The sequence below is a fragment of the Solanum lycopersicum genome, chromosome 7 (genome assembly GCF_036512215.1).
Source record: "Solanum lycopersicum chromosome 7, SLM_r2.1".
Lineage (NCBI taxonomy): Eukaryota > Viridiplantae > Streptophyta > Magnoliopsida > Solanales > Solanaceae > Solanum > Solanum lycopersicum.
Genome location: NC_090806.1, coordinates 13,108,064 through 13,120,399, shown reverse-complemented (window position 1 = coordinate 13,120,399; position 12,336 = coordinate 13,108,064). Strand labels below are relative to the sequence as shown.

General features: G+C 37.2%; 1 protein-coding gene across 1 annotated transcript; it reads left to right on the top strand.

Annotated features, from left to right (window-relative positions):
- Nucleotides 1-10,088: 10,088 nt before the first annotated feature.
- Nucleotides 10,089-10,641, top strand: LOC138337305 (uncharacterized). Its single transcript, XM_069287211.1, has 2 exons — nt 10,089-10,188; nt 10,301-10,641. The coding sequence occupies exons 1-2, from the start codon at nt 10,089-10,091 to the stop codon at nt 10,639-10,641; spliced, it is 441 nt and encodes a 146-aa protein (XP_069143312.1).
- Nucleotides 10,642-12,336: the final 1,695 nt, after the last annotated feature.

The following is a 12,336-nucleotide window of genomic DNA, read 5'->3' as shown; positions in this document are numbered from 1 at the left end:
ACTCAACAAACTTATTATACATGTTATATTAACTCATTTAATAACCTTAAAACTTCATGAAACACACATAAGCATATAGAATCACATACGAGATACATTGGTAACTTAGTCGTCAAATGTCTTGGTCGTCCCTTGACGTTTGACTTCCAACACACCTAATACTTTAGATAATGCCACTATACCATATATTAGAAATCTTTATGAACTTATACCATCAAGAACAACATTTTAGCTTCTAGTTAATCTATGTCATATTCAGGGTCTTACAACTAATTTTATTCTTTTAAAGTCCACTTATTTGGTTGAAGATTATGAAAGAATCTATATTGACAAGATAGTGAGTCTTCATGGGGTTCCCTTGTCGATCATATAAGATAGAGATTATCAGTTTACATCTACGATATGGAGTTAATTTAAAAGAGGTTTGGGTACTCAACTGAAGTTAAGCACTGCTTTTCATCCTCAAATGGATGGTCAAGCGGAGCGTCCTATTCAAACTCTTGAAGACATTCTTAGAGATTGTATCATTGAATTCAATGGAAATTAGGATGAGCACTTTTTTTTGGTATAATTCTCATACAATAATTATTTTTATTCATCTATATCTATGACTCTTTTTGAAGCTTTGTATGGTATGAGGTGTTGATCTTCTATTAGATGGCTTAATGTTGGCGAGTCTTTGCTTCTAGGTCCCGACTTAATCTATAAGACCTGAGATAAAGTTCATATCATAAGGAATCATTTTCAAATAGCCTATAGTCGGCAAAAGTCTTATGTCAATCCTAGGAGAAGGGACATAGAATTTCAAGAAGGGGATAATGTGTATTTAAAAATTTTGCCCATGAAGAGTGGTTATATTTGACAACAAGGCCAACTTAAGTTATCGTTATCTGGGTCCTTATGAAATTTTTCCAAGAGTTGGCAAGATTGTGTATGAGTTTGAGTTACGTAGTGAATCGTCTTTGGTTCATCTAGTTTTCCATGAATCCATGCTTAAGAAGTGCATTGGTAACCCCGAGTCCATTCCTCCTATCGAATGCCTAAGTGTGAAAGAAAGCCTCTCCTATAAGGATTTTCTTGTGGAAATCCTTGATCATCAAGGGAAGTGCTTGAGGAACAAAGAGGTGGCTTCCGTACAAGTGTTATTTGGAAACCACCTAGTTAAGGGAGAAACATTGGAGTCTGAGGCTGACATGAAGTCGCGTTATCCTCATCTCTTTGATAATTAAGGTTAGTTATTTCAAATAATTCTAAAAAAATATAGAATAAAATGAATTTTCCTTGTTTTTGAAGTATGTGTATATTTTGGTAAAGTTAAAAGTAAAAATGGATCATCATAAAGGATGCTTTGTGTTAACTTGTACTTATGTGAAACATATATTTTTTCTTCTTGAGATTTTTGGTATATTTATGTTTTCTTGACAAGAATAGCATTGTAACTCTTCAATGTCATTTTGAGCTGATGTTGATTTTGATAAGTTAATTCCTCATAATGTGTTGTGAAATGTTGAGGTCTTATGTTTTATGATTTGAGTTGCTATGTGTAATGCCATATTATGTGTTGAATGGAGTTGTGAAATGCTACTATAAGCTGTGACTCATTATAAACATTTTGTTGGTTGGATTGCTAGTCTTGAGTCTATCCATTCCGTCCATAAGATTTTAGTGTCATTCGGGCATGAATGTTCCTAATAAGGGGATAATGTATCAATTCAAAAGTCCAAGACCGTATATAAAGCCTCACATGTCAATCTAAAGTTTGTAAAACTTCCATAATCCCTAAAATAATATTTATAAGCACTTAGGAACTTTTGGATTCAAGACATCAAGAAATGGTCATGACGTCCGAAAGCTAGTCTAATTTTACTAGTGAAACGTCCTTAGATTTTTGAAGGGTTTGGAGGTTTTGTATGAGGTATAAAACTTGTAAAATTACTTTGTAAAGGTAAAAAAAAGTATATAGTTTGGAAATTTCCATGTAAGATCCCCCAAGGTTCCCCTTACGGGTCCACAAAGGGACCCAAACTTGGTTTGGCCACCTGCTAAAGTAGCAGGCAAGTTACAGTTAGCAGAATCATGTCTGCATCGCAGACTTGGGTGGTCTTGGTTCAAAACTCAAGTATGCATCTCAGGAAGATCGCGGACTCCATTGTCTCAAAAAATAATATAGAAAAATATACGGAAGCAGCTTCGGTCACGGACTTGTTCCTCGACGAAAATCTAAAATTTTGAGTTCAAGTTTTACTTGATTAAAGGGTTTACTTAAGTGAGGGGTATTTTCTGTATTTCATGGGAGTCCTATATATTTATTTTAAAGAATTTTTCCTCACATTTGATTCACTCAAATAAAATCCCGAAATCCAAACCAAAAACCTCTCACCTCTCTCTACTTTCTCTCTCTATTCAACCTCCATTGAAAGAAAAACAAAGATTGAAGAAGAATACAAATTTATCAAGGATTTCACTTGAATTTCGAGGATTAATCTTCTTTAAGGTATCGATTATTGACTCTTGAAAATCCTTTCTCCAATAGGTCCTCTCGAAGTTGATTACTAAAGCACCCAATTCCAAGGTTTTTTTCTATTCTACTGGGTTTCCTTCTAAACTTCAAGTTGATGGTTGATTATGATTAATTTTTATTGCCGATGAATAATTAAGTGTAGAATTTAGGGTAATTGATGGAATTTCAAGTAGATCATGTCCTTTCCCCAAATTCCCTAAATCTTGGATCTTGTTTATGAATTGATGGAAATTGAATAATGTATTGATAGTTAGAATTGTTTTATCTATTCTTATTTACCATGGACTGCTTAGGGTAATGTATTGTTTTGATTGGATGTATTCTGAAGAATTCATGATGAACCCGTTTTCCCTTAACCCTAGGTTATGAATTGAAGTTAATTAGAATAGGGATAATGCAATTATTGTGTTAATTACTATTATGTGATGATATTAGACCCATTATTGGGTTGAATTGGATGGTTGATGGTAAAACCTTGAAGATGGATTGTGAAGTATATTGGGGTAAGTCTTGTGATCTCAAACCTTTACTTCAATTATGATTGGTTGTGTTTAGTTATGAAGTTCTATTGAATTATACCTTATGATAAGATTGCTTAGGATCGGTATTATGCTGGGTTGGAATTTCTTGAATCATGACTTGTGAGTTGTTGGTTATGACATAATGATATAAGGTTGGTTATTATATACCTATGTGCATTATCATAATGTGATTTTGTAAATATGGTAACCTCACATGTGTGAATTGGTATGAAATTACAATACTCATACAATTCCTATTAAGCGATGATGATGATTATATAACAGATAGACCCTATAACCTAAATTAAACTATGATGATTTATAAAGTCTTAAAGATATTTCAAAATTAACGTGATGTACTGTGGTTTCACAGTACATTCAATGCCTTTTCCTTAAGTATAGTTTGTGTCTAAGGCCTTTTGTATTATCTATGTTTGCATGAAATCTGTCAAGAAGGAGAATGTGAGAGAATATTGATGAAAATAGTAGAAGTGACGACCTACGGAGCAATCGATTGTCTGTAGTGACCTCGACGGTACTTAGGTGGCCACCGTCGTACGAAGAAAAAGGTTGCTAAAAAAAGTTGGGGAATTCTTACTAAGTGTGGGGCTATGGAGTCTCTCGGTGAACCGTCATAGATACGATGGACCATCCTGTAAATCTGTCAATGTTAACAAAAAGTAGCCCCTGTACCCATCTTCAAAAGATTCTATGTATAGAAGAACAGAAGTCGTCGACGGACCATCGTGCATGCAACGGATTATCATCCATGTCTGTCGAATGTAACAAAAATTTGGTGAAGAAAGCAGCAAAAAAAGAAGTTATGTATGGAACGACAGAGGGCCTTGACAGTCCGTCGTGACCTCGACGGTCCATCGCTCTAGTCGTCGACTCAGACCCATTTTTGGGTAGATTTTTCTTAAAAAGATTTTTCTTTTGTTAACACTATGTTATAATAAATACTTTTAAAAACCTCATTTTTGGGGTTACGCTCTTGGATATTTTCTAGTTTTATTGTTCTAAGTGTTGAATTTTTGGATTTTGTGAAAAATACTTTATTTTCCAAGATTGTTTGTTCCAAGTTTTTGCTAATTGAAGTACTTTTCTGGATTTTCTTCAATCTCATCAAAGTAAGTTCATAAATTCTTATGTAATTAATATGAATTGTCTAATTATTAACATGGGTAACTAAACTCTATAACTAGGGTTGTGGGAACCATCGGTAAATAACAAGGTAAAACCTAGCTAAAATAACAATTCTCGAATAGTGTCTCGCATGTATTGATAATTCTTTCGTTTAAAAGTCTTTTGAACGACTGCACGCGTTAGAACTCGCCTTGTTGCTACTTACTGGACCAAGGAGGTAGATAATAAGAAAATAATTATCAACGTATATTTAGTATACACTAACTAATAGGCTAATGTCGGTTGGTGCGAAGTAACAACTAAGCCAAACATCGCTTATGATGCTTAATATAAGGTAAAAGTAAGGTTTAGTAAAGTATACACACGTAGCCGGACCAAGGTGCGGAGTGAAATTTTCTAGTTGCTAGACCAAGTAATTAGGGATAAATGACTTACCACTTTGGATGCAAGATACTAGGAAAGAATTGTTATAGCAAGAGTTGATGAGTTATGAAACTGTGGGGTACACTTAAGCCCTAGATACTTTCATTACTTGATAAAAATCAAATCGTTGAACATATTACTTATTTACTTGGAAATAGCTAATTACAGTTATTACTTAAAAAAATCATTTTTGTTAATTGTTTCTTGGAAAGGACTTGACTAAATAGAAGTAATAATAGGTTAAAGTTATGTTTAAATAATTTTCCTCATGGGATTGACCCCAACCTCATAGTTGGGTTATTTACTTGATACGACCGCTTATACTTCTTTTCGAGAAGTACATTTGAGCGTACCAAATATTGGTGCCGGGGAAAGTGGCTTTAGATTAACATTAAGAATACCTCCAATGATTAGTCAACATTTTCTTGATTGTATTTTATTCTTTTTGTTTTTGTCTCTTGCAGATCTAACTTTCGTGTATGCCAAGTACGCGCAGTAGAGGAGAACCCATACCCTTACCCGACCCCGAACTAGAGGATACACTGCACAGAATGAATTGAAATTTTGGTGTTCTCTATAAATATCACAACCCGGAACTTCCACCACTAGGGGATGCTCATGATCAACTATTACAAGAAAATCGTGGGGAAGATGAAATACAGAGGCAACGTCCCGCTCCACGTCCTCAAGAGTATTATAGCGGAAATTATAATATTACTTACTCTGACAGGCAACTTGTCTTGCCTCCCCTACCACATGGTCATAAATTCGTTAACAAGTAGTTTGATACAAATGCTTAGCGCTAGGGGTTTGTTTTCTAGGCTACCTTCGGATGATCCACATGCTCACATTGCCATGGTGAGGAAGGTGTGTAAGAGTTGTGTAGGGACGCCTGATTTGAATATGTACGTAATTGGGTTGACAATGTTTCCTCTCTCACTAACGGGAGAGGCCGCTATATGGTTTACCGAACTCCCCTATAACTCAATCTACACTTGGAATCAATTGAGAAATGTGTTCTTACATGTTACTGCCGGTGTCTAAGAAGCTAAACAACAAAGATAAGGTAAATAACTTTGTGGGACTACCAGGAGAATCCGTCAGTAGTTCTTGGGATAGGTTCACCTCTTTCTTGAGAAGTGTCCTCAATCACCGCATAAATAATGAATCACTAAAATAATACTTCTATCGAAGACAACATGATAATAATAAAGCAGTACTGGATACGATACGTTGTGATTCTTATGGGGAGGGTCCTTATGCTGAGTTTGTAGAGGAAGTTAGAGAAAGACTCTCGAAATAATAGAGCTTGAAGCACTAGGAAGTCAGATACTGGGAGAAAAACTTTTGTATTGCAATCTGCATACGACCCAGCGACAGAGGAGATTCGTGAGGAAAGGGCTCAAATGAGAACTGAGCTTGGGTTTGTGTTGAAACATATCACTAGGGGTGCAAGAAAGGTAAATAAGGTGATTTACTTGTCTAAACCACCACCGCCAACTGATGAGTATTACTATGAGGAGGACTCTTATGCGATAAATGATCAGACGGGGTGTTTCCGACCAAATGACCAAGGCTCCAATCAATAAAATTGGTGACAAGGTCAAGGAATTCAAGGTCAGAACTATGGTTATTATGATCGAGGGGGTCATCATGTATGAGATGGGAATTACAATCCCGACAACAACTTCAACTAGGGTAACTATGGTAACAAAAATTATAGGATTGGGCCCTATGTTCAACCTCAAAATCGTGACGTTGCTCCTAGGGATGGTGGAGGTAGTATGACGCAAGTTGAGGATATATTGTAGAAAATAATGAGGAGGTTCGATCATAGTTATGAGAACACTAAAGAGTTAAGGACTGACTTAGCGATTATTGGGCAAAAAGTTGATGCACATCCAATCTTGATTAAGCATCTTGAGTTGCAGATGGCACAATTGTCTTGCACTGTGAACCCACGTAAACCGGGTACTCTTCCTAACAACATTATCCAGAATCCAAAAAAGATGCACATTTTATTGAAATGACAACTCAAGGTTGTAAGGAAATCACTGACCCACCAATGTCGTTTGGTTTGGAAAATGTTATTAGAGGTGATGATGAGGTAGTGGAGGTAAATGGTAATTTGGGAAGCAAAACAGTTAAAGAAGTTGAGGTACCCCAAAAGGTGACCCCCATGCCTAGACCACGACCTCTATTTCCATAGAGTTTAGTGAAAAAGACCGAAGATGGTAAATACTGGTGTTTTATGGCTATGTTGAAACAACTTTCCATCAATATCCCTTTTATCGAAGCTCTTTAACAAATGACAGGTTATGCAAAGTTCATGAAGGATATGGTTAGTATTAAAAGATCGGTCCGTTTTAAGGATGATAATAGAATGTAGCATTGTAGTGCTATTACTACGAGGTTTCTACTGCTAAAGAAAGAAGATATGGGTGCCTTCACTATTCCATGTACAATCGGGTTATTACACTTTGTAAAAGTATTATCTCACCTTGTTGCAAGCATAAATCTCATTCCTCTATCTATTTAGAAGAAGTTAGATTTGGGTGATCCAAAGCCCACTGCAATGCGGCTACTGATGACCAATCGAACGGTGAAGAGGCCAATTGGGATACTCCACGATGTCTTAGTAAAGGTGGATTCATTCATATTTCCACTCGATTTTTAAATTCTGGATTGTGAGGTTGATTTTGAGGAACCTATTATTCTTGGGAGGTCATTCCTTGTTACGGGTAGAGCCTTGGTTGACATAGAAAAGGGGCAAATGAACTGAACAATGAAGAAGTAACTTTAAAATTTTGTGGGTTCATGAAGTAGAGTGGTTAGATCTAATCGGTGTCTGCCATATCTTACAGGGTTGAAAAGTCATCTGAGGTACAAATAGAAGAGTGTTTCGGTGTAGAAGCACTACTGGCAATGATCATGAATTTTGGATAGTGATTGTATTGAACCGTATGGTTTATTGGTCGCAGCACTTGATCGAGTTGATGTTTGGTTTAAAACACAGAAGTTGGAGTTAGATATGAAGCATCGCAAGTCTCCACCTGCGAAACCATCTATAAAGGAGGCTCCAAAAGTAGAACTAAAGCCTCTACCACCTCATCTTAGGTATGTATTCTTGGGAAATGGTGACACTTTGTCGATAATTATTGCATCATATTGGAATATGCATCAAAATGAGAGTTTGGTGGTGGTGTTAAAACGGTTCAAAAGAGCTATTTGGTGGAATATTGAGGATATAATTGGGATCCCTCTCAAGATTTGTTCAGATAAAATACAACTCATACCCAATCATAAGACAAGTATTGAGCACCAGAGAAAATTAAATCCACCTATGAAAGAGGTGGTAAAGAAGGGAATTATAAAGTGGTTTGATGCTGGAATGATATATCGAATTGTGGATAGTAGTTGGGTATGCCCTGTCCAGTCTGTACCTATGAAAGGGGGAATGACTATGGTCCTCCAATGATAAAAATGAGCTTGTTATGATGAGGCCGGTGACTGGATGGAGGGTATGTATGGATTGCGTGCAATGAAATGCATGCACCAAGAAGGACCATTTTCCTATGCCTTTCATGGATCAAATGTTAGATAGACTTGTAGGAAAGGGGTGGCACTATTTTCTTGATGTCTATTGAAATTATAATCATATGTCTATTGCACCGGAATATCAAGAGAAAACCACCTTTACTTGTTCTTATGGGACCTTCGCGTTTAAGAGAATGTAATTTAGGTTATCTAATACACCATCCACTTTAAGAGATGTATGATGTCAATATTCTCCGATATGGCGGACAACACTATTGAGGTGTTTATGGGTGATTTTTAGTGGTTGGTGACTCTTTTAAGCAATGTTTGAGTCATTTGTCTGAGGTTCTTAATAGGTGTGAAGATTGCAACCTTGTGCTTGATTGGGAAAAATTTCCCTTCATGGTGAAAGAAGTTATTGTATTGGGTCATCACATTTTAGAGAAGGGATAGAGGTTAATCAAGCTAAAGTTGACGTGATAGAGTGACTTCCTCCACCTATATCTGTAAAAGGTGTGAGAAGTTTTCTTGGGCATGCTGGCTTTTACAAGAGGTTCATTATGGACTTTTAAAAGATTGCACATCCTTTGTGAAAGTTGCTTGAGAAAGAGTGTAAGTTTTATTTTTATGAATCTTGTCTTAAAGAATTTTGTTAGTTTATGGAAAAGTTGGTGTCTACACCTATCATCATTTCTGCAGATCACAGCAAGCCATTTGAGGTGATGTGTGATGCCATTGGGCTTGCTCTTGGGGTGGTACTAGGAGAATGAAGGTACAAAATCCTTTATCCCATTCACTATGCTAGTAAAGCCCTTAATGAAGCCCAAAATAACTACCCCGTGACTGAACAAGGGATCTTTACAGTACTCTTTGCTTTCAAGAAATTTCTCTCCTATTTGCTTGGAACTAGAGTTATAGTGCATACTGATCATTCTGCTTTGAGATATTTGATGGAAAAGAGGGATGTGAAACGGAGGTTGATTCGTTGGGTAATACGAGTGCAAGAATTTGACTTTGAGGTAAAATATAGAAAAGGGACTAAAAATCAAGTTATTGATCACTTGTCCTAATTAGAAGATGAAGCAATTAAAAAGTTGGGTGAAAAGGATGAGATTGATGATACTTTCCCTGATGAGCATGTATTGGCTGCCTTCCAAGACTTGATTCCATGGTTAGTAGATTTTGCGAATTATAAGGCTAGTGATATCATCCCACCGGACTTGTCCTTTCATCAAAGGAAAAAGTTGATGCATGATGTTAAAAAATTCTTTTAGGATGAGCCATACTTATATAGGAGTTGTGCTGATGGGTTTATTCGTCGGTTTGTGCCAAAAGTTTGAGATGTGTGTTTTGGAGGCATGCTTATAGGTGGGCATCATAGTGGTATTCGAACTTCTGAAAAGATCTTGCAATGTGACTACTATTGGTGGCTACTATTGGCTAACCATCCACCTAGATGATCATGAGTTCACCAAGGTATGTGATAGATGCCAAAGAGACGGTGGCATTTCGCAAAAGCAAGAGCTCCCTCTAAATCCTATTCTGGTTATTCAGGTGTTTGATGTGTTGTGCATTGACTTTATAGTCCCTTTTTTGAGTTATCATGGGATGAAGTACATTCTTGTGGCAGTTTATCATGTGTCTAAATGGGTGGAAGATATTGCACTAGCGAATAATGAAGGGAAGAGTGTCACAGCGTTCTTGAAAAAGAACATACTTTCTTGATTTGGCACCCCAAGGGCTATAATTAGTGTTGGGGGACATAAATTTTGCAACAAGATATTTAAGGGATAATTGGAAAAATATAGGGTTCGCTATAACGTTGCCACTACTTACCATCCTGAAACTAGTGGGCAAGTTGAGGTGTCAAAAGGGAGATTAAGCAAATTTTGGCAAAACGGTGAATTATAGTAGAACAGATTGGTCAAGGAGGCTTGACAATGCTCTTTGGGCCTGCCGGACAGCATACAAGTACGGATTGGTCAATGAGGCTTAACGATGCTCTTTGGGCCTACCGGACAGCATACAAGACTCCCATAGGTAAGTCCAACACCAACATATATATGAGAGGGCTTGTCACTTACCAGTTGAATTAGAGCATCAGGCCATGTTGGCATGAAGAAGTTGAAAATGGATTGGAATTAGGCTGCAGAACAGAGGTTAAACGGGTCGAATGAGCTTGCTGAATTTCGTTTGAAGGCACACGAAAGTTTAACCCTCTACAAAGAAAAGATGAAGAAGTACCATGACCAAAATATTGAAAAGCGCAATTTTTTGGTTGGGGATTTTGTGCTTTTGTTAAATTCTAGCTTGCGTTTGTTTCCGTGCAAATTTAAATCCAAATGGACTGGTCCTTATTTGAACACCCAACTATTCCCTCATGGTGTAGTTGAGTTGGAGAACAAGGAGGGTGTAAGGTTCAAGGTGAACGGGCAGCGAATCAGAATATATCTAGGTCATGCTGAAACGGCGAAGGAAGTGATCGAGGTGTAGGATCTTAATGAAGTTTGAGTAATCAAGAACCCTCCTTCGTGCCGCGACGCTAACCCAAGAGTTTATTGGCAGGCAACCCAATATGTATTTTCTATCTAACTAAAGGTTTTTCATGATTTTTTAGGCATAGTTGCATTATTTTTGCTTTTATTTATTTATTGTTCCACCTGACTACTCTTTTCTTTTTCATTAATAGTGTTGTCTAAAGCATAGATTACGTTACGTGTGCAAAAAGTGTCCAAAAAATACAAAAACATTAGCTTAATGGGTATTAAGTGTCCAGGCATCAAATAACCACAAATCTGCAAAAAACTGGTCTGCTGCATCCATCGACGGACCATCGTATCATCGATGGACCGTCAGTCGGATCTTTCATGCCCATGTATGTTTTTCATATTTTCCATGTTAGGTCACTCTTGACGGACCTCCATGACGGACCGTTGACCCTGTTACGATCCGTCAACGGGTAATCTTCGCGTATTTACCCACCGACCGACCCAACTAGTCCGGCTGAATATTCAAAATTTTAAACTTTTAAAGTTCTCAACTCTTCACATAGCCCCTCATAACCATTTCTCTCCTCATTTCTTATCAATTCTCCCCAATTCATCACCGTTAACTCCCATTCCATCTACATCTTCTGATTTCCCACTTTTTTCCCAAATTCAATCTATGCTTTTCTCTCCCAAATTCTTCAAGTTTCTTCAGTCCATTGCCGGTCGGTGGTGGTGGTGGTTTTTGTCGATGTTCAACTCCTAGATATCATACTCTTATTCCTCTACTACAGTTTTCAGGTATGTTCTTCTGATCCTCTAAGATTAACTTTTTTTAATATTCCTGATTACTGTGATGTCTAACTGTTTGGTTACTTAATTTTTGACCATGTTGCATATTAAAACTTCCACACAAATGTCTTAAGTCCCTTAGAACACTGAAATCTAAAGGGGTGGGGATGTATTGTTGAAAAAATAATATAGAGTGTGTTTTCATGATTGTGTTCCTGACCTAGGATTTGATAAGTTGTCGAAAATGCATGTTAAAACTTGGAAAATTCATGCCCTACGAATGATTGAATGCTAGGTAAATGTTTAGTAAACATAAGCTTATAATAATGCTTCAAATTACTATGATAGGGTATCAAAGGTTGGCTGCAAAATAATGTTCCCTAAAGTCCTGTACGAGACCCCATCGACGGACTGTTTGTCCCTTGACGGACTGTCGTTGGGATCCGTTAACCCTACCTTCTCTAGTTTACTGTAAGTGTCCCTCGACGGACCACTTTGACAGACCGTCGTTCCTTCGACGGTCTGTCCCGCACAACCGTCGACAGTGTCAGAACCTTTTTTTCTTATGTTTTAAAAATTTATTCTAATTGTCTCTTGACGGACCTTTATGAGGACCATCATCCCTTTGACAGACCATCCTGCACAATCGTCGACACTGTCAGAACCTTTATTTGATGCTTTTTAAATTAATTTTAAGTGTTCCTAGACGAACACCCATGACGGACCGTGGTGCCTTTGACCAATCGTCGATTGGTCCAACCTGCACTACTTGCTTCTGAACTATCATTTCTTTTCTATACTATTTTGCTTCCTCTAATACTAACAACTTCTCTATGCAGGTACAAATGGCACCTAAACACGATCGTGTCTACTTAGGAAGGCATTCCAAGTCAGTCGAACCGTCTTATTA

What these genes read in the sequence shown, in the direction of transcription:
- LOC138337305 (XM_069287211.1), top strand. Translation starts at nt 10,089, where the DNA reads ATGCTCTTTGGGCCTGCCGGACAGCATACAAGTACGGATTGGTCAATG. An exon ending in AGCATACAAGACTCCCATAG is followed by an intron (nt 10,189 to 10,300) that starts GTAAGTCCAACA and finishes ATTAGGCTGCAG; the next exon opens with AACAGAGGTTAAACGGGTCG.